This window comes from Nerophis ophidion, linkage group LG02 (genome assembly GCF_033978795.1).
Source record: "Nerophis ophidion isolate RoL-2023_Sa linkage group LG02, RoL_Noph_v1.0, whole genome shotgun sequence".
Lineage (NCBI taxonomy): Eukaryota > Metazoa > Chordata > Actinopteri > Syngnathiformes > Syngnathidae > Nerophis > Nerophis ophidion.
The window spans coordinates 53,897,088-53,919,086 of NC_084612.1; the positions used below are offsets into that span (position 1 = coordinate 53,897,088).

The window sequence follows — 21,999 nt, forward strand, 5'->3', positions numbered from 1 at the left end:
CAGCGCACAATGGATCAGCTGTTTGCTGGATATCCATGCTCAGTCATTGTCGATGACATCATCATCGGAGGCCGTAATGTAGCGGAGCATGACGCCAACCTAAAAAAAGTGCTTGAACGTGTGAAGGAAATAAACCTCAAACTCCATCCATCCATCCATGTTCTACCGCTTATTCCTTTTTGGGGTCGCGGGGGCGCTGGCGCCTATCTCAGCTGCATTCGGGCGGTAGGCGGGGTACACCCTGGACAAGTCGCCACCTCATTGCAGGGCCAACACAGATAGACAGACAACATTCACACTCACATTCACACACTAGGGCCAAATTAGTGTTGCCAATCAACCTATCCCCAGGTGCATGTCTTTGGAAGTGGGAGGAAGCCGGAGCACCCGGAGGGAACCCACGCATTCACGGGGAGAACATGCAAACTCCACACAGAAACATCCCGAGTTTGGGATTGAACCCAGGACTGCAGGACCTTCGTATTGTGAGGCAGACGCACTAACCCCTCTACCACCGTGAAGCCCAACCTCAAACTCAAATCGCAGAAATGCAAGTTTCAGCTTGACCCAGTATGCTACGTTGGTCATATCTTCACAAGTAAAGGTTTTAAAGCTGACCCCTCCAAAACTGCTGCTATCACTGACATGCCAGTCCCCACAGATGTCACCTCACTTCAACGTTTCCTAAGAATGGTCAACTATCTTGGCAAGTACATTCCAAACCCCAGTGACATCGCAACGCCACTGAGGAAGCTGACTTACAAAGAGACCGCATGGTGCTGGTTCCAGCAACACCAAGATGCTTTCGACTGCCTAAAGGCATGTCTCTCCTTTCCTCCAGTATTGGCCTACTACAATGTCAAAGAGCCAGTCACGCTGACCTGTGACGTGTCATGCTTTGGACTCGGAGCTGCTTGCATGTAAAATGGAAGGCCAGTAGCCTTTGCATCCCCCACCCTTGCAGAAACAGAAACTCGATACGCTCAAATTGAGAAAGAGATTCAAGCTGTTGTGCTTGCACGCACCAAGTTCAGAGACTATGTGTATGGCAAGCCCACCATAGTAAGACCGACTATCTTGAAGAAACCAATTCACAATGCTCCTGCCCGTTTTCAGTGGATGCTGCTACGTCTGCAAAGCTATGACATAAACTTAGTTTAAAAAAAAAAAAAAAAAGGAAAGCATATGTACTTAACTGACACTCTTTCAAGAGCCCCTAATTCAAAACAGTAAGAGCCCGGCGTGGTGAAGTTGTGGGAGTGGCCGTGCCAGCAATCTGAGGGTTACTGGTTCAATCCCCACCTTCTACCATCCTAGTCACGTTGGTTGTGTCCTTGAGCAAGACACTTCACCCTTGCTCCTGATGGCTCCTGGTTAGCGCCTTGCATGGCAGCTTCCGCCATCAGTGTGTGAATGTGTGTGTGTGAATGGGTAAATGTGGAAATAGTGTCAAAGCTATTTGAGTTCCTTAAAAAAGGTGAAAGAAAAAAAAGCGCTATACAAGTACAACCAATTTACCATTTACCATTTACTCACCCTACACAGTTAAGAGATTTGATCTCAGTTACATATAGATATTCATTTTACTGATATTCTTTTGTTTTGTTTTCAAGGACTCTTAACTAAAAGAAAAGGACATACAAACCCCGTTTCCATATGAGTTGGAAAATTGTGTTAGATGTAAATATAAACAGAATATAATGATTTGCAAATCCTTTTAAACCCATATTAAATTGAATGCTCTACAAAGACAAGATATTTAATGTTCAAACTCATAAACATTGTTTTTTTTTGCAAATAATAATTAACTTAGAATTTCATGGCTGCAACACGTGACAAAGTTGTTGGGAAAGGGCATGTTTACCACTGTGTTACATCACCTTTTCTTTTAACAACACTCAATAATCGTTTGGGAACTGAGGAAACTAATTTTTGAAGCTTTGAAAGTGGAATTCTTTCCCATTCTTGTGTTATGTAGAGCTTCAGTTGTTAAACAGTCCGGGGTCTCCGCTGTCGTATTTTACGCTTCATAATGTGCCACACATTTTCGATGGGAGACAGGTCTGGACTGCAGGCGGGCCAGGAAAGTACCCACACTCTTTTTTTACGAAGCTACGCTGTTGTAACACTTGTCTTGCTGAAATAAGCAGGGGCGTCTATGATAACGTTGCATGGATGACAACATATGTTGCTCCAAAACCTGTATGGACCATTCAGCATTAATGGTGCCTTCACAGATGTGTAAGTTACCCATGCCTTGGGCACTAATACACCCCCATACCATCACAGATGCTGGCTTTTGAACTTTGCGCCTATAACTATCCGAATGGTTATTTGCCTCTTTGTTCCAACCTCTGTTTCCAAATATAGTTTGAAATGTGGACTCGTCAGAACACAGAACACCTTCTCACTTTGCATCAGTCCATCTTAGGTGAGCGTAGGCCCAGTCAAGCCGGCGGCATTTCAGGATATTGTTGATCAATGGGTTTGGCTTTGCGTAGTAGTGTTTTAACTTGCACTTACAGATGTAGCGACCAACTGTAGTCACTGACAGTGGTTTTATGAAGTGTTCCTGAGTCCATGTGGTGATATCCTTTACACACTGATGTCAGTTTTTGATACAGTACCACCTGATGGATCAAAAGTCCGTAATATCATCGCTTACGTGCAGTGATTTCTCCAGATTCTCTGAAATTTTTGATGATTTTACGGACCCTCGATGGTAAAATCCCTAAATTCCTTGCAATAGCTCGTTGAGAAATGTTGTTCTAAAACTGTTCGATAATTTGCTAACAAAGTGGTGACCCTCACCCTATTGTTGTTTGTGATTTACTTAACATTTCATGGAAGCTGCTTTTATACCCAATCATGGCATCCAACTGTTCTAAATTAGCCTGCACACCTGTGGGATGTTCCATATAAGTGTTTGATTAGCATTCCTCAACTTTATCAGTATTTATTGCCACCTTTCCCAATTTCTTTGCCACGTGTTGCTGGCATAAAATTCTAAAGTTAATGATTATTTGCAAAAAAAAATAAAATTGTATCAGTTCAATTGAATATGGGTTGAAAATGATTTGCAAATCATTATATTCCGTTTATATTTACATCAAACACAATTTCCCAACTCATATGGAAACGGGGTTTGTAGATCATTAGGTAAAATGACTGTATTGTTGTTGTAATTTTCGAACACAACACCAGGGTGTGCACATCGGGGAATCAGTTACTACCACCCTCTCATGCAGTGGTATGTACAATTGCTGTCCCCATGAAGTCTTAATTAAAGCCAAGTTATTAATCTAGCTCGGCATGATTCTTCCTACGAGTAACCACAAACAACAACAGGCACCACAAAAAAATGGCATTATTGTCTTTATTTCAATGAATCAATCAATCAATCAATGTTTACTTATATAGCCCTAAATCACTAGTGTCTCAAAGGGCTGCACAAACCACAACACAAACCACTACGACATCCTCGGTAGGCCCACATAAGGGCAAGGAAAACTCACACCCAGTCCCTTCTAGGGGACCGAAAGCAATGGCTGTCGAGCGGGTCTAACATGATACTGTGAAAGTTCAATCCAAAGCGGATTCAGCACAGCAGCGAGAATCCCGTCCACAGCGGAGCCAGCAGGAAACCATCCCAAGCGGAGGCGGATCAGTAGCGCAGAGATGTCCCAAGCCGATACACAGGCGAGCGATCCATCCTGGGTCCTGACTCTGGACGAGCAGTCCATCCTGGGTCCCGACTTTGGACAGCCAGTACGTCATCCATGGCCAGCGGACCGGACCCCCTCCACAAGGGAGAGTGGGACATAGGAAAAAAAGAAAAGAAACGGCAGATCAACTGGTCTAAAAAGGGAGTCTATTTAAAGGCTAGAGTATACAAATGAGGTTTAAGGTGAGACTTAAATGCTTCTACTGAGGTGGCATCTCGAACTGTTACCGGGAGGGCATTCCAAAGTACTGGAGCCCGAATTGAAAATGCTCTATAGCCCGCAGACTTTTTTTGGGCTTTGGGAATCACTAATAAGCCGGAGTCCTTTGAACGCAGATTTCTTGCCGGGACATATGGTACAATACAATCGGCAAGATAGGATGGAGCTAGACCGTGTAGTATTTTACACGTAAGTAGTAAAACCTTAAAGTCACATCTTAAGTGCACAGGAAGCCAGTGCAGGTGGGCCAGTATGGGCGTAATATGACCAAACTGTAATCTTTTAATGCTAGACATGGGGAGACCCGAAAATAATACGTTACAGTAATCGAGGCGAGACGTAACAAACGCATGGATAATGATCTCAGCGTTGTTAGTGGACAGAATGGAGCGAATTTTAGCGATATTACGGAGATGAAAGAAGGCCGTTTTAGTAACGCTTTTAATGTGTGGCTCAAAGGAGAGAGTTGGGTCGAAGATAACACCCAGATTCTTTACAGAGTCGCCTTGTTTAATTGTTTGGTTGTCAAATGTTAAAGTTGTATTATTAAATAGAGGTCGGTGTCTAGCAGGACCGATAATCAGCGTTTCCGTTTTTTTGGGAGTGAGTTGCAAAAAGTTAGTGGACATCCATTGTTTAATTTCATTAAGACACGCCTCCAGCAGACTACAATCCGGCGTGTTGGTCAGCTTCAGGGGCATGTAGAGTTTGGTGTCATCAGCATAACAGTGAAAGCTAACACCGTATTTGCGTATGATGTCACCTAGCGGCAGCATGTAGATGCTGAAGAGTGCAAGGCCAAGGACCGAACCCTGGGGAACTCCACACGTTACCTTAACGTAGTCTGAGGTCACATTGTTATGGGAGACGCACTGCATTCTGTCAGTAAGATAAGAGTTAAACCAAGACAGGGCTAAGTCTGGCATACCAATTTGTGTTTTAAAACGTTCTAATAAAATATTATGATCGACGGTATCGAAAGCAGCACTGAGATTGAGGCGCATCAATATAGATGACGCATCAGAATCCACCGTTAGCAATAGATCATTAGTCATTTTTGCGAGGGCTGTCTCCGTAGAGGGATTTGCCCTGAAACCGGATTGAAAGGTTTCACATAGATTGTTAGACGCTAAGTGTTCATTTAGCTGCTCTGCAACAATTTTTTCGAGGACTTTTGAAATAAAGGTGAGACGCCGGTCGGTAGTTTACCATGAGGTCAGGATCGAGGTTAGGTCTTTTAAGGAGAGGATGAATAACCACTTTTTTTAATGCTAGGGGAACAGTGCAAGAGGAAAGTGATAAGTTTATAATATTTAGCACTGATGGACCTAATAACACAAAGAGCTCCTTGATAAGTTTCCCAGGAAGTGGGTCAAGTAAACATGTTGTTGGTTTTATTCCATTTACACGTTGTAACAATTCCTCTAATATTATTTCCTCAAAACGAGAGAAACTATTTTGGAGGGCAGTATCCGCCGTATCTACAATCGTGTCTGTGTTAATAGAACCCAGTTGTAGTTAGGACGCATTGTCTTTAATCTCCTTTCTAATGACTTCAATTTTCTTATTAAAGAATTGCATAAAGTCATTTGCTGAGTGGGTGGAGCTACTGGAAGGGGTCCCTTGTTGGGTTAGCGATGTTACCGTACTAAACAAAAATTTAGGATCGTTTTTATTAAGGTGGATGAGATTTGAGTAATATTTAGCTTTAGCTAGGGTAAGCATGCGTTTATAAGTTATTAAACCATCACTCCATGCTTGATGGTGCACCTCAAGTTTAGTCTTGCGCCATTTGCGTTCCAGCTTTCTACATAATAATTTCTGAGCTCTAGTTTCTTCTGTAAACCGCGGGTTACGCTTTTTTGGAGCCTTTTTTAACTTTAGCGGTGCTATGTTATCAATGGTTTCGCTGTCAGGGCGTCGTTAAAGTTGTTAGTGAGGTTATCAATAGAGCCCACATACTTTGGGAATGGTGCCGTTACCGAGGGCAGTAGGCCAGCAAGAGTTGTCGTTGTGGTCGTATTAATGTTGCGGCTGCTATAGCAGTTATTATTATTATTAGTTTGACAAACATGCGTCTGAACCTCGATTTTTATAAGGTAATGATCGGACAATACTTTAGTATACTGGAGTATCGTAACTTTGGAAAGCACTAGGTCTATCGTATTACCGTTGCAATGTGTGGGTTTATGTCATATTTGTGTAAGACCACAGCTATCAATTATAGTCTGGAGCGGTACGCACGGTGGGTCCAATGGGGTATTCATATGGATATTAAAGTCCCCCATTATAATTATATTATCGGCGTGCGTTACTAGATCAGCAATGAACTCTGAGAATTCATTGATAAAGTCCGAAAAGGGCCCTGTGGGGCGGTAGATAACAGCCAGGTATAGAGGCAGCGGTGTGACAGACCTCATAGTAAGCACCTCAAATGATTTATACTTATTATTTATGCTAGGACTAAGGTTAAAGTTTTTGTTATATATTATTGCGACTTATCCACCCCTTTTAAGGGGACAGGCAATATGCTCATATGTATAGTTAGGAGGAGATGCCTCATTTAGCGCAAAAAAGTCGTCTGGTTTAAGCCAGGTTTTGCTGAGACCCATGACGTTAAGATTGTTGTCGCTGATGACCTCATTAACTAACAACGTTTTGGGAGACAATGATCTTATGTTTAAAAAAACCTATATTATAGGTAGTGGACTGTTTTAGAGCATTTTTGATCAAATTATCCGTAGTAGCAATATTAATAGTGTTGTGTTTATTATGCCCAGTGCACCTAATATAATTACGACCATATCTAGGAATTGATACGACGGGAATTTTCGGATTGTTTGTTTGGTGCTTTGATAAACTGAACGCATCATAGTTTGCCACTTCAGTAGAACACATGTCCAACTCTGAAACAATCAAACTGACTCCCTACCCAGATCAGTAGTCTTGTATCTTCCTTTTAAATCCGGCTTCAGGATGGAGGGAAGTGGTGTTCAGTGGGGATTAGCCTTTAGCTTTGTTTTTAGCCCCGCTCGGCATCCACGTTTCCGATCACACCGCTTGCGTCTGTTTCGTAGACGGCCCCGGCTGCTACTATACTCCCCTGCCGCTGGATGTAGCCAGCGAAGTATTCCCGTGCTAGCTAGCAGGTCCAGCAAGCACGCGTCTATCAGTCCAAAACGGCCAGATCCATCCACATCTAGAAGTGTCTGGCGGTCGTAAGTGATCATGAAACTTGCAGAATTGTTTCTGCCAAATGTTCCATCTTTACCAGGAGCTCCGCGATGTCGCAGCCATGAAACATATGTTATTGTAGTTAAGTCCTTAAATAAAATAGTGAACAAACTAGACCAGTGGTTCTTAAAGGTATGCTAATGGGTACGTGAGATTTAAAAAAAAATATTCTAAAAATAGCAACAATTAAAAGTCCTTTATAAATATATTTATCGAATAATACTTCAACAAAATATGAATGAAAGTTCATAAACTGTGAAAAGAAATGCAACAATGCAATATTCAGTGTTGACAGCTAGATTTTTTTGTGGACATGTTCCATAAATATTGAAGTTAAAGATTTTTTTTTTTTTTATGAAGAAATGTTTGGAATGAAGTTGATGAATCCAGATGGACCTCTATTACAATCCCCAAAGAGGGCACATTAAGGTGATGATTACTTCTATGTGTAGAAATCTTCATTTATAATTGAATCACTTGTTTATTTTTCAACAAGTTTTGAGTTATGTTTTAATAAATCAGAAACTGATGACATAGTGCTGTATTTTACCTATTTATCTCTTTGGGTTTTTTTTCAAGCAAAAATGCTTTGCTCTGATTAGAGGGTACTTGAATTAAAAAAAATGTTCACGGGGGTACATCACTGAAAAAAAAGGTTGAGAACCACTGTACGAGACAACTTGTCTTTTAGTAGTAAGTGAACAAACAAAGACTCCATAATTAATCTGCTGACGTATGCAGTAACATATTGTGTCATTTATCTAAACATTATTTTGTCTACATTATGAGGGACAAACTGTAAACATTGATCATTAATCTACTTGTTCATTTACTATTAATTTCTGCTTATTTTCTGTTTTAACATGTTCTATCTACACTTCTGTTAAAATGTTATAATCACTTATTCTTCTCTTCTTTGATACTTTACTTTAGTTTTGGATGATACCACACATTTGGGTATCAATCCGATACCAAGTAGTTACAAGATCATACATTGGTCATATTCAAAGTTCTCATGTGTACAGGGACATATTTCCTGACTTTATAAACATAATATACATTTTTAAAGAACGAAAGAAGATGTGATGCCCAAAAATATTGATGTAATCATAGTAGTATTGACTAGATACGTGCCTGTACTTGATATCATTACAATGGTGTTTGAATTACATTTTGATCCGGGTGAGCGACGGTGTGTAGTGAAGCATGTTTAGCTATTCCTCGTCCTGCAGTGATAATGGTAAATGTAAGAAACATACTTTATTTGTCGCCATGGAAACCAGGATTAGTGATTTAGAAATAGCTAAAACACTGAGGATGGATGTTAGCTGCTAGCTAGTTTAACAAACAGTTCAGGGTGTCCCTCCAGTGTTGCCGTAAGGCTGTGACGTAAGAGGTCTATATGAAGGCGGGTTGTTGAAGAAGGTGATAGATGGGTATGGAGATAGGTGTAAAGAAGGGGACAATAAAGTGGTGGAGACCGGACCTGCTCTCATGACTCCCTTTTATTATTTTATTTTATCAGTACCCAAATTATGCGAACCCAGGACACTCGGCTACATTGGTGGCAGCGGTGGGATTATTTTAACTGCTGTGTTGAAAAAAAAAGAAGAAGAAAGTTTTACACGGGACACGTGAGTTTCGAGTTAGCTGCTAAGCTTCCCGGCCATTTTGCGGACACGTGGTGTGGTGACCACGACTCTTTTTAAGCCCGGAGGCGCTGTTTGACGGACACTCACACGGCATGGATGTCGAAAGTGGACTTTTTTTTTTTTGTGTAACCGCTCCTTTCACCGACGGAGGGAGCCGACTGCAACCAGGAGCTGGTGAGGATTTTCGGATCCTCCCAACTCGTCCCGTGGGAGACTGGGGGCAGCTTTTAAACAAAGACAATGGACCAGTTCGGGGCCAACCTGTCGGCGAGTGTGCGTGCTCCGGGAGAGAGCGTGGAGGTGTTTGCTGCGGGCGTGGCCCGGCTGGTTGCGGAGGCGTTCCCGCGGTCTTGCTGCTGGCCCTTCGCGCTGAGAGACCGCCGACGGTGGCGTGAGAAGTACAGAGCGTGTCGGACCCGTCGGTGCCCTTAACGTCCCCGTGGGCGGGTCCCAGGTTTGTCGGCCCACCCGGAGGGTGGTCATGGACGTTCTGGATGTGGCCCGGAGGTTCCCATGGGGGCCGTGAGGGCCCCAGGGTGTTTCCCCTTCAATTAGACTCTGTATGTTGCTTGAAAAAAAAAAAGGACGTGCACCACTGGCTATAACCCCAAGTCGGATGGCATGATGGAGCGTCATAAACGAACTATCTCACAAACGGACTATCTTGCAGGGGGTCACTGGAGCGACCTCCTGCGCACAATCGGACTATCTCGCAGGGGGTGACAGGGGTAACCTCCTGCGCACCATCGGACTATCTCGCAGGGGGTGACAGGGGTAACCTCCTGCGCACCATCGGACTATCTCGCAGGGGGTGACAGGGATAACCTCCTGCGCACCATCGGACAATCTCGCTGGGGGCGACCTCCTCCACATAATTGAACTATCTTACAAATGGGGCGATTGGAGTGACATCCTTCGCATCTGGGAGTTTTTGCATGTTTTGAGGGGCCAGTGAGTTAGCCTATGCAATACGGTGTAAAAAAAATATATATATTGTTGATTTATTGTGAATTTTGAATTTTTTTTTCCTTTCTCTGTTCTATTTCCCCTTGTTTGTTACCTATTTTGTTTGTGATGAAACGGGGACGTTTCTAATTGAGGGGGGGACGTATGTAACAAACAGTTCAGGGTGTCCCTCCAGTGTTGCCGTAAGGCTGTGACGTAAGAGGTCTATATGAAGGCGGGTTGTTGAAGAAGGTGATAGATGGGTATGGAGATAGGTGTAAAGAAGGGGACAATAAAGTGGTGGAGACCGGACCTGCTCTCATGACTCCCTTTTATTATTTTATTTTATCAGTACCCAAATTATGCGAACCCAGGACACTCGGCTACACTAGCTAGCCATGTATAAAAGCAGCTCAAAGTTGGCAAATATGGTGATAAGAAGCTGATTCAAAACAAAAGAGCGCGTTGTAGCATATATTTAGTTAAGGTGTCTCATTGTCTGCGATGAGGTAGCGACTTCTCCAGAGTGTACCCCGCTTTCTGCCCGAATGCAGCTGAGATAGGCTCCAGCATCCCCCGTGACCCTGAAAAGGGACAAGTGGTAGACCATTGATGGATGGATGGGTTTCTCATTGTCATCCCATTGGATTGATTTTTTTTCCCTTGCCCTGATGTGAGATCTGAGCCCAGGATGCCGTTGTGGCTTGTGCAGCCCTTTGAGACACTCGTGATTTAGGGCTATATAAGTAAACGTTGATTGATTGATTGATAGTCAATAACGTGTACACACAACACTATATATTTAATCACTTATCTTTTGCCATTTTAGGGCAGGAGTGTCTAAAGTGTTGCCCGGGGGCCATTTGCGGCCCGCAGCTCGTTTTTAATTGGCCCGCGACACCGACAAAATACAATTTGTGCTTACGAATAATGGAACCAGACCAAATTTCCCCAAAATGGGACCTGAAAAAAAACTAAATTGCTGTTGACCTGTGCGTCTTTTACATGGTGTTTGCTGAACATATGTACACATTGTTTGCAAGATATGGTAAGATTTTGAGTTTGTGAAAGCTAAATATTAATAATAATAAGTATAGACTAATTATGAGATGAATAATTAATTGAACTACATTGTACTAGATCTTTTTGTTACGTTTCGTTGTATGTGTGCACTCCAGGATACAAAGACGGCAGGCAAGAGCAGAAAAGAATGGTAATGGCAGGGGTCGGGAACCTTTCTGGCTGAGAGAGCCATGGAAACCAAATATTTTAAAATGTATTCCCGTGAGAGCCATATAATATTTTTTAACACTGAATACAACTAAATGCGTGCATTTTTAAGTAAGACCAACATTTTTTGAGTATGATAAGTATATTATTGTTTTAAAATACATTGTTCTTCTGAAGCTAACCAATAATAAATAAAATACTTCTTACCATTAATGCGACTCCTTGAACGGGTGCAGTAGAAAATGCATGAGAATATTTTATATTTTAAACGTTATTTTTTAACACTGTGATTACCAGGGGAGTTATTAATTACTTATGGTGTTAAGCAATGTCAGCTAAGATTTATCTGAGAGCTAGGGGCAGTCATCAAAAGAGCCACATCTGGCTCTAGAGCCATAGGTTCCCTACCCCTGGTAATGGTAAGATTTTGAGTGTGCTAAGCCTTATAATGTAATAATCATACTATTATTAATGGTAATACTGATACTAACTTCAAAACCACACTAAAAGAACACCTTCAGGCAGCTACAACCCTAGCCTAACCCCCTCACTCTACCACATTCCACCTGCCCGGATTGTAAATAATCAAATGTATATACTTGTTATTGTGCTTTCTGAGCGCACTATGTTCACCGCTCACTGTACATATCCTACCAAGTCAGACCTACACGGTTTCAATGTCAAATTCTCAGATCATATAATTGTTGATGACTGAAGAATGCTAATAGCAACCCAAACTAACCCCCACCCCCTCAGCCTCCTCCACATCCCACCCCAAGGATTTTTAATAATTCCATGTATATACTCTGATGATGAACTTGTGTGATGTCTGTATTATGCTGATAGTATATATTTGTACCATGAATTGATTAACGTGGACCCCGACTTGAACAAGTTGAAAAACTTATTGGGGTGTTACCCTTTAGTGGTCAATTGTACGTAATATGTACTGTACTGTGCAATCTACTAATAAAAGTTTCAATCAATCAATCAAATAATTGTATTAAGAATAATTTATTCAACTACATTGTATTAATTTTTATTACGTTAGGCATTCCGGGATGCAGAGAGGGCAGGCAAATGCAAAAAATAAGTCTTCATTACCAGAGAAAGGCAGGTGCGCAAATGGAAATGAGACGTATGAAGTACAAAGGTACAACGTTGAGGTACAAAGCAAAATAATCCAGTCTCCAAAAGCATCCTGATTGGCAACCAGGGACAGGTGCTCAGCTGGCAAATGGAGGGAAAAAGGACGTGGAACAAAAGTTAAGGTAAAGTACCAAGGATAGTCACACACACTAGGTGATGGTGAAATTTGTCCTCTGCATTTGACCCATCTCCTTCTTCAACCCCTGGGAGGTGAGGGGACCAGTGGGCAGCAGCGGTGCCGCGCCCGGGGATCATTTTTGGTGATTTAACCCCCAATTCCAACCCTTGATGTTGAGTGCCAAGCAGGGAGGTAATGGCTCCCATTTTTATACTCTTTGGTATGACTCCGGTTTGGTGGCTGCAGGATTAGGTCTCTGCTTTTTGCAGATGATGTGGTCCTTATGGCTTCATCTGGCCAGAATCTTCAGCTCTCACTGGATCAGTTCGCAGCAGATTCCATGGTTCCCGTCCAGAAAAGGGTGGAGCGCCATCTCCGGGTTGGGGGAGGAGACTCTGCCCCAAGTGGAGGAGTTCAAGTAAGTAGGAGTCTTGTTCACGAGTGAGGGAAGAGTGGACGGTGAGATTGACAGGCGGATCGGTGCGTCGTCTTCTGTAATGCGGACGCTGTATCGATCCGTTGTGGTGAAGAAGGAGCTGAGCCGGAAGGCAAAGCTCCCAATTTACCGGTCGATCTACGTTCCCATCCTCACTTATGGTCATGAACTTTGGGTTATGACCGAAAGAACAAGATCACAGGTACAAGCGGCCGGAATGAGTTTCCTCCGCTGGGTGGCGGGTCCCTCCCTTAGAGATAGGGTGAGAAGCTCTGTCATCCGTAGGGAGCTCAAAGTAAAGCCGCTGCTCTTCCACATCAAGAGGAGCCAGATGAATGGTTCAGGCATCTGGTCAGGATGCCACCCGAACGCCTCCCTAGGGAGCTGTTTAGGGCACGTCCAACCAGTGGCAGGCCACGAGGAAGACCCAGGACACGTTGGGAAGACTATGTCTCCCGAATGGCCTGGGAACGCCTCGGGATCACCTGGGAAGAGCTGGACGAAGTGGCTCTGGAGAGGAAAGTCTGGGATTCCCTGCTTAGGCTGCTGACCCCGCGGCCCAACCTCGGATAAGCGGAAGAAGATGGATGGTATGACTCGGCCGGGGTTTGAACTCATAACCTACCCACCTCAGGGCGGACACTTTAACCACTAGGCCATTGAGTAGTAAAAAATGAGAGTGCTGGACTGGAAAACATGCAAAATAAAAAAATAAAAAAATAACAATACCTGGCATATAAGAAGTTGAATGTACATGAAAAGTGCAAAGTGGTCCCTAGAGCCTTCAACTTTTCTGTACACGGCCCAGTGTTGGAGCAATCGCCTCTGCTGCAATGCCCTACCAGCAATAGACCCCTTTTCAGACCAGTTGATTTGCCGCTTCTCTGCCATACATCACGCACTTAGTAGAATGATTCTGTCCGAGTGACAAGCCTGCCTGCACTCAGCCTGATGGAGCAATGAGTTACGGCGTCCTACCTGGGCAATGAGGAGGTGGCAGGAGGACATTTCTCGGCCCGTCTCCTCCATCTTGCGGTGACACTCAGCCTGAAGGTTCTCCAGCTGGCGGCAGCGCTTCACCATGGACTTCACCTCCGACTTAAGCTTGCTGATGTAGAGCCTGGCAACCGTGAACTCCTCCTCGATGACGCCCGAGAACTCAATGGACTGGAAAGAGAGCCGAGGGAGAATAAACCATTATTTAACATTCTCGAAATGGCATCTGAGAGTGTAGGGTAAGATCCCGCATATTTTGAAAATGTATTATTTGTGCTGGGGTTTTGTAATAACGACAACTTGTCTTGTTTATTGTGGCGTGGAAGCAAATCGACAGCACCTGGGGCCTCGTGTATTGAGAGGTTTGTGGATTTTGATGAAGAGGATACTTTTACAGATATAGAAAATATAATACGCAAGAAAACATTCAGATGTATTAAAGTGTGCACACTAACACATGCAATTACATTTTTCTGTTACATTGAAGTCAACGTAGAATCAGATTGGTGACTGCGATTATGGCTAATATAGATATAATATGTGCATAGCTTTCTACCGCTTATTCCCTTCGGGGTGGCGGGGGGCGCTGGTGCCTATTTCAGCTGGATGGATGGATGGATGGATGCATAGCTTTAAAATACATTCTGAAAAATCAATCTTCCATCCATCCATTTTCTACCGCTTGTCCCTTTTGGGGTCGCGGGGGGTGCTGGAGCCTATCTCAGCTGCACTCGGGCAGAAGGCGTTTTACACCCTGGACAAGTCGCCACCTCATCACAGGGCCAACACAGATAGACAGACAACATTCACACTCATATTCACACACTAGGGCTAATTTAATGTTGCATCTTGCTGTTGTTAATTTTTTCTGGCGAGTTTGGTACATTTTACACAATAAAAAAAGTCACAAATTGATATAGTCTATGATTAATAAATCCTAACCGAGATTTCATTTTATTCGATAACGAACTAATGACACAATCATTTGACTCAGAACAGTGCACATGACCAAATGAAGTGCATACAGCCATTCATGTCACACCAAGGGTGGCAGTATGAACAATGCCAACACTGTCATAAACGTGTGCCGTATAGTGAAACCACACTAAACAACATTGTCATAAACATATGCCATATAGTGAAACGTCACTAAACAACACTGTCATAAATATCTGCCAAATAGTGAAACCACACTAAACAACACTGTCATAAATATGTGCCGTCTAGTGAAGCCACACTAAACAACGTTGTCATTAACATACCTTCCCCTTATGTGGGCCTACCGAGGATGTCATAGTGGTTTGTGCTGTGGTTTGTGCAGCCCTTTGAGACACTAGTGATTTAGGGCTATATAAATGAACATTGATTGATTGATTGATATGCCATATAGTGAAACCTCACTAAACAACACTGTCATAAACATCTGCCAAATAGTGAAACCGCACTAAACAACACTGTGATAAATATGTGCCGTATAGTGAAGCCACACTAAACAATAACGACAAACACATTTTGGAAGAATATTTGCACCGCAAAACAACATAAACAGAACAGAACACATTTCCAGAATTCCCTGCAGCACCAACTCTTTCAGGACGCTACAATATAAACAAACGCCATTGGTGGATCTACACCTGATAGCCACTGTAATGATACTGCGTGTAATAGTGTATCTAGTCGATACTACTGTGATTACATCGATATTTTTTAACATCACAAAATCTTATTTCGTTTTTTTTTTTTAAATGTATATTATGTTTATAAAGTCAGTAAATATGTCCCTGGACACATTTGGACTTTGAATATGACCGATGTATGATCCTGTAACTACTTGGTAAAGGATTGATACCTAAATGTGTGGTATCATCCAAAACTAATGTAAAGTATAAAAGAGGAGAAGAAAAAGTGATTATTACATTTTAACAGAAGTGTAGATATAACATGCTAAAAGACAAAGTTAGCAATTATTAACAGTAAATAAACAAGTAGATTCATAATTAATTTTCTACCACTTGTCCTTAAAAATATTTCCAAAATAATAGGTAGGTGAATGACACAATAGTTTATTGTATACTTCAGCAGACTAATTAGGAATCTTTGTTTGTTTACTTACTACTAAAAGACAAGTTGTCTACTATGTTCACTATTTTATTTAAGGACTTAACAGCAATAAGAAACATATGTTTAATGTACCCTAAGATTTGCACGAGCTGGACTGAAAAGAGGACTCAAAGAAGCCAAGATGGACTACGAGGAGAGGAGACCATCTCTCAAGCAACAATCCACGGCAGATGTGGCAGGGCATAGAGCACATCACCAACTACAGAGGCTGTGATGCAACAACCGGGGACTGAGATGTATCGCTGGCAGAGGAGCTGAACTGCTTCTTTAAACTGCTCGCTTTGAGACATTACAACCAGTCACAGCCGCACCACTCCCATCCCCCCAACTCCCCCCAGCTCCCAGCACTCCCACACTCACTCTTTGGAGCATCAGGTCAGGCGGGTGCTCAGGGCAGTGAACCCCAGGAAGGCGGCTGGTCCAGACGGAGTACCCAGGAAGGTGCTCAAAGCAAGCGCTGACCAGCTCTCCGACATTGTCACTGTCTTCTTCAACCTCTCCTTGGCACAGGCACTCATCCCACCCTGCCTTAAATCCGCCACAATTATCCCGGTACCCAAGAAAGCTGCCACAGACAATGACTATCGGCCAGTAGCCCTCAGACCTGTCATCATGAAGTGCTTCATAAGACTGGTCCTACACCACGTCCAAGCCTGCCTACTCCCTCACTCTAGACCCACAACAGTTTACCTACCAGGCAAAGAGATCCACAGACAACGCCATAACCATAGCTCTCCACTCTGCAGTGAGCCACCTGGAACCCCAGGGGAGCTATATCAGGATGATTTTCATCGACTATAGCTCCGCCTTCAATACAATCATACCAGACATCCTGGTCACCAAACTGCTGGACTTAGGCCTCCCCGCACCAACCTGTCTTTGGATTAAGGACTTCCTGACCAACCGACCCCAGACGGTGAAACTCGGTCCCCATCTCTCCTCCTCCCGTACACTCAGAATCGGCTTTCCAAAGGGCTGTGCACTTAGCCCTTTGCTGTATTCCCTCTACACCCATGACTGTATTCCAGCCCACCCATAGAACACCATCATCATATTCGCTGAAGACACAACAGTGGTTGGACCCATTACAGGGGGTGATAAGTCTGCATACGGAAATCAAGTCCTTAAACCAGGGGTACCTCAAACTACGGCCGCGGGAATTCCCAAGTTAAAAAAAATAAAAGTGATTACATTTAATTTTTTTATTTTTGTATGTTTTTAAATCCGTCCTTTCTAATCCATTTTACTCTTGTTACTCTCGGTGTCTCCAAGTTGCTCAGGCAAATAATTTTGTCAAAAAATGCATTCTCTCATTGATAATGTGACATCATTAGCGGCAAGTGCGCGCCCTTTCAGTCAATTAGTGCGCGATATATATATATATATATATATATATATATATATATATATATATATATATATATATATATATATATATATATATATATATATACATATACTATAAAAACAGAACCACTTTTTATATTTTCTTTTGTTTGTTTTTATTGTAGCCATATGGTGGTTAACGTTTTGGAGACCTGTGTATGTGTGTGCACGTTAATATATATTTCATTGTAGCAACATGGTGGTTAATGTTTTTGTAGACTTGTGTATGCGTGTGCATGTTTATATATATATATGTGTGTGTGTGTGTGTATAAATATACAGCCTGGCCCCCAGCCAAATTGTTTTAACACAATGCGGCCCCCGAGTCAAAAAGTTTGGGGACCCCTGTCTGAAACTAAAAGCGTGGTATTCAGTGAATAACCTGGCACTGAACACCACAAAAACCAAGGAACTCCTCTTTGATTTTAGAAAATACACTGCAGACCCCGCCCCCTCCTCTACATCAACGGCGAGGAGGTGGAGCGAGTCAGCTCTTTCAAGTTCCTCGGCACCCTCATATCTGCGGACATCTCATGGACCCCAAATACAACTGCGGTCATCCGGAAGGCCCACCAGAGACTCCACAACCTGAGGGTGCTGAGGAAGAACAGACTGGAGAGGCAGCTGATGGTGACCTATCGCTCGGCTGTCGAGAGCCTGCTGACGTACTGCATAACATTGTGGTACTGCATAACATTGTGGTACTGCATAACATTGTGGTACTGCATAACAGTGTGGTACTGCATAACAGTGTGGTACTGCATAACAGCGTGGTACGCGGCACTGAAGCAGACAGGAAGGCGATTCAGAGGGTCATAAACACTGCACAAAAAATAATTGGCTGCCCCCTCCTCTCCCTGAAGGATTGACACAACTCCCTGCCTCAACAGAGCAAAAAACATCACCAAGGACAGCACACACCTTGGCTTCCACCTGTTCGACCTGCTACCATCGGGCAGGCGTTACAGGTACATCAGAGCCAGAACAAACAGGCTCAGAGACAGCTTCTTTCCCAGAGCTGTCACCATTTTGAACTCAAACTTGTAATGAATAATTCACCCCATATCCACCCACTGTGCAATTTCCTACCCTAATACCCTACTGTGCAATATTACCCTTCTAGTGCAATATGTCCAACACTGATTGATACTTTGTTACTCTTGTTTTGTTCTGTATATTCTCCAGTATTTTGTATATTGTACAGGATTAGAAATGCTTATTATTGTATTGTATAGTAGCCTGTTTAATTAATTTCTTATTTTTTATTTTTACTACTACTTGTGTGATTTATTTTTATATGTTTCCACTACCGCACCTTCAGGTGGAGTCCTTAATCTCCATCCATCCATCCATGTTTACCGCTTATTCCCTTTTGGGTCGCAGGGGGCACTGGTGTCTATCTCAGCTACAATCGGGCGTAAGGCGGTGTACACCCTGGACAATTCGCCACCTCATCACAGGGTCAACACAGATAGACAGACAACATTCACGCTCACATTCACACACTAGGGCCAATTTAGTGTTGCCAATCAACCTATCCCCAGGTGCATGTTTTTGGAGGTGGGAGGAAGCCGGAGTACCCGGAGGGAACCCACGCATTCACGGGGAGGACATGCAAACTCCACACAGAAAGAGCCCGTGCCCAGGATTGAACCCTGACTACTCAGGACCTTCGTATTGTGAGGCAGACGCACTAACCCCTCTTCCACCGTAAAGCCCGTCCTTAATCTGGTTGTATGCAAATATATTGACAATAAAGTCAATTCTATTCAATTCTATTCTACCTGAACCAGACAGAACACCAGGCCTTCTCCACCAACATCAGTGTGTGACCTCACCAATGCGATTTTGGAAGAATGGTGGAAAATTCCTATAAACACACTCCGGAACCTTGTGGACAGCCTTCCCAGAAGAGTTGAAGCAGTAATAGTTGCAAAAGGTGGACCCACATCATATTAAAAGTTCAGTTAATGTTAAAGTACCAATGATAGTCACACACCCACTAGCTGTGGTGAAAATTGTCCTCTGCATTTGACCCATCGCCTTGTTCATGCCCTGGGAGGTGAGGGGAGCAGTGGGCAGCAGTGGTTCCGCACCTGGGAATCATTTTTGGTGATTTAACCCTCAACTCCAATTAAACCCCATGGGTTAGGAATGGGATGGCACTAAATTCATATGTGAGTCAAGGCAGGTGGTCAAATACTTTTGGTGTACCGGTGTACTGTCCCGTTATCGCTCAACAGAAATGCCTGATTTTTGGAACGCATAAACTTTGTAAACTACTTTAAGTCACGCTATTGTTCAAGACTATGCAGTAAAGAAACATTTACGTTTAACTATGGGTTTTTTGCTTGAGTAATAAAAATATGTATCCAAAATACACGAATACCGCCCTGTTTGCAATGCTAAACCGTGTTATATTTATTTTTTGTATATTATTGATGGTTTGTATGATTGCCAAGTGATAGAGGTGGTATTAAGAGGTCGATTAAATTGGTTTAATCTCCATTAAAGGCCCACGAACCAAATGACACAGCCTGGCACTGTACCAGTATAAAAACATTAAAACATAAAATACATTGTAAAACGGTTTAAATGACACAGATTTTGTCACTTTAACCACATTTCTAAAGTACTTTATTTTTAAATTTCCATTTATGCAACAACTGTATGAGCTCCCAACCATGTTCATTGTTCACATTACTGGGTGGATTGACGTAAATAATTAAATATTGCAACAACATGAGGATGAACGTGCTCGGGCTCGATGCAAATGATGCTGATGAATATTTCAAAACTGCATCCATAAATGTGTAAAAATGTGAGAATTTTAAATGCACGTCATGTTTGGCCACGGCGAGCATCTCGTCTCCTCTCACCAGTTTGATGTCCCTGTTGCCCACGATGGTGCTGAACTCGCTTAGGTCCCTCATCAGCCCATTGAGGACCTCTGCAATGCGTTTTCTCTGCTGGCGGCTTGCCTCCTGAAGGCGAGAGAGCTCCACCTCCAACGCCATGAGGCGAGCCTGAAGGGTAAGAGAGGAGAGAGGGTAAATAAGAAGGAAAAAAAAACACTTTCACGCCACCCTAAAAAAACATAATTTTCCTGTGTTTTTTTCTGTGAACAGCACCAACTTGAAATATATGACTTTGTGGGTTGTAAGACTGCACTTGTGTAACAGCATATCCGCAATGCCGTCATCTGAAGTTCAACACATGAAGCTACTTCTAATTAAAGGTCTTCTTTAGGTTCTATATAAAAGGCAAAAGCAGAAAAAATATTACTCTGATGTCCCAGAAAGGCTTCAGAGCTCTAAGAGAGGCAGAATGTTGTCTTTCTGAAAGAATTGTGCCAACACTGCTGGATTCTGTGATAAATGGAGTAACTACTGCTAAAGCTCTGACGTGCTGATTTCTTTGTCCATCCATTCATCCATCTTCTTCAGCTTACTTGAGGTCGGGTCGCGGGGGCAGCCACCTAAGCAGGGAAGCCCAGACTTCCCTCTCTCCAGCCACTTCGTCCAGCTCCTCCCGGGGATCCCAAGGCGTTCCCAGGCTAGCCGGGAGACATAGTCTTCCCAACGTGTCTTGGGTCTTCCCCATGACCTCATACCAGTCGGACGTGCCCTAAACACCTCCCTAAGAAGGCGTTTGGGTGGTATCCTGACCAGATGCCCGGAACACCTCATCTGGCTCCTCTCGATGTGGAGGAGCAGCGGCTTTACTTTGACTTCCTCCCAGATGACAGAGCTTCTCACCCTATCTCAAAGGGAGAGCCCCACCACCCGGCGGATGAAACTCATTTCGGCCGCTTGTACCCGTGATCTTGTACTTTCGGTCATAACCCAAAGCTCATGGATTGGAACATTGATCGACCGATATATTGAGAACTTTGCCTTCCGGATCAGCTCCTTTTTCACCACAACGGATCGATACAGCTTCCGCATTACTGAAGACGCCGCACTGATCCGCTTGTCGAGCTCTCCGTCCACTCTTCCCTCACTCGTGAACTTCCGAGGTACTTGAACTCCTCCACTTGGGGCAAGATCTCCTCCCCAAGCACTCCACCCTTTTCCGGCCAAGAACCATGGACTCGGACATTGAGTTGCAGATTCCCATCCTAGTTGCTTCACACTCGGCTGCCAACCGATCCAGTGAGAGCTGAAGATCCTGGCCGGATGAAGCAATCAAGACCACATCAGCTGCAAAGAGCAGAGACATAATCTTGCAGCAAGGCTTCGGAAACGTAAGAAAAGTGTATCCTGCTATGCTGGGACCCGAATACAAAGTTTAATACCTACTTTTCCAGCTTGGTTGTGTTAACAACTGTGGGTGTCCAACACATATTTCATGTAATGCTGACCCTGAGGCATCTAATTATCTGACTGCATCTGGATGCCGCTTTGCTGTGTGAAAGCATCAGTGGCAATATTCCCTTTCACTAGGCGGTGTATGAAATGTACTGACGAATAAACCCTGATAATTTAATGCTGGATGTTATGTCCCTTTGTGACAGTGCACAGAGTTGTCCACGTATACTTTATTTTTTTAACTATAAGGTGCACTTAAAATCCTTTAATTTTCTCAAAAATCGACAGTGCGCCTCATAACCCGGTGCGCCTAATGTACGGAGTAATGTTGGTTGTGCTTACTGACCTCAAAGCAATTTAATTTGGTATATGGTGTAATGATATGTGTGACAAGTAGATGGTAGTCACAAATAAGAGATACGTGTATGACTCAACAACACCAACATTTTATGTGTTCCTTTCAAAATAGAGAACATTA

The 21,999-nt window shown here is 43.2% G+C and overlaps 1 protein-coding gene across 1 annotated transcript in view; it reads right to left on the minus strand.

Moving 5' to 3' along the window:
• The window catches only part of LOC133542406 (kinesin heavy chain-like), a 396,917-nt gene that overhangs the window by 134,474 nt on the left and 240,444 nt on the right, over positions 1-21,999 (minus strand). Inside the window, exons 15-16 of the mRNA XM_061886494.1 lie at positions 20,091-20,237; positions 13,687-13,875 (exon numbers count right to left, since the gene is read on the minus strand). Coding sequence (XP_061742478.1) covers positions 13,687-13,875; positions 20,091-20,237 — 336 coding nt within the window. The remainder of the gene's footprint in view (positions 1-13,686; positions 13,876-20,090; positions 20,238-21,999) is intronic.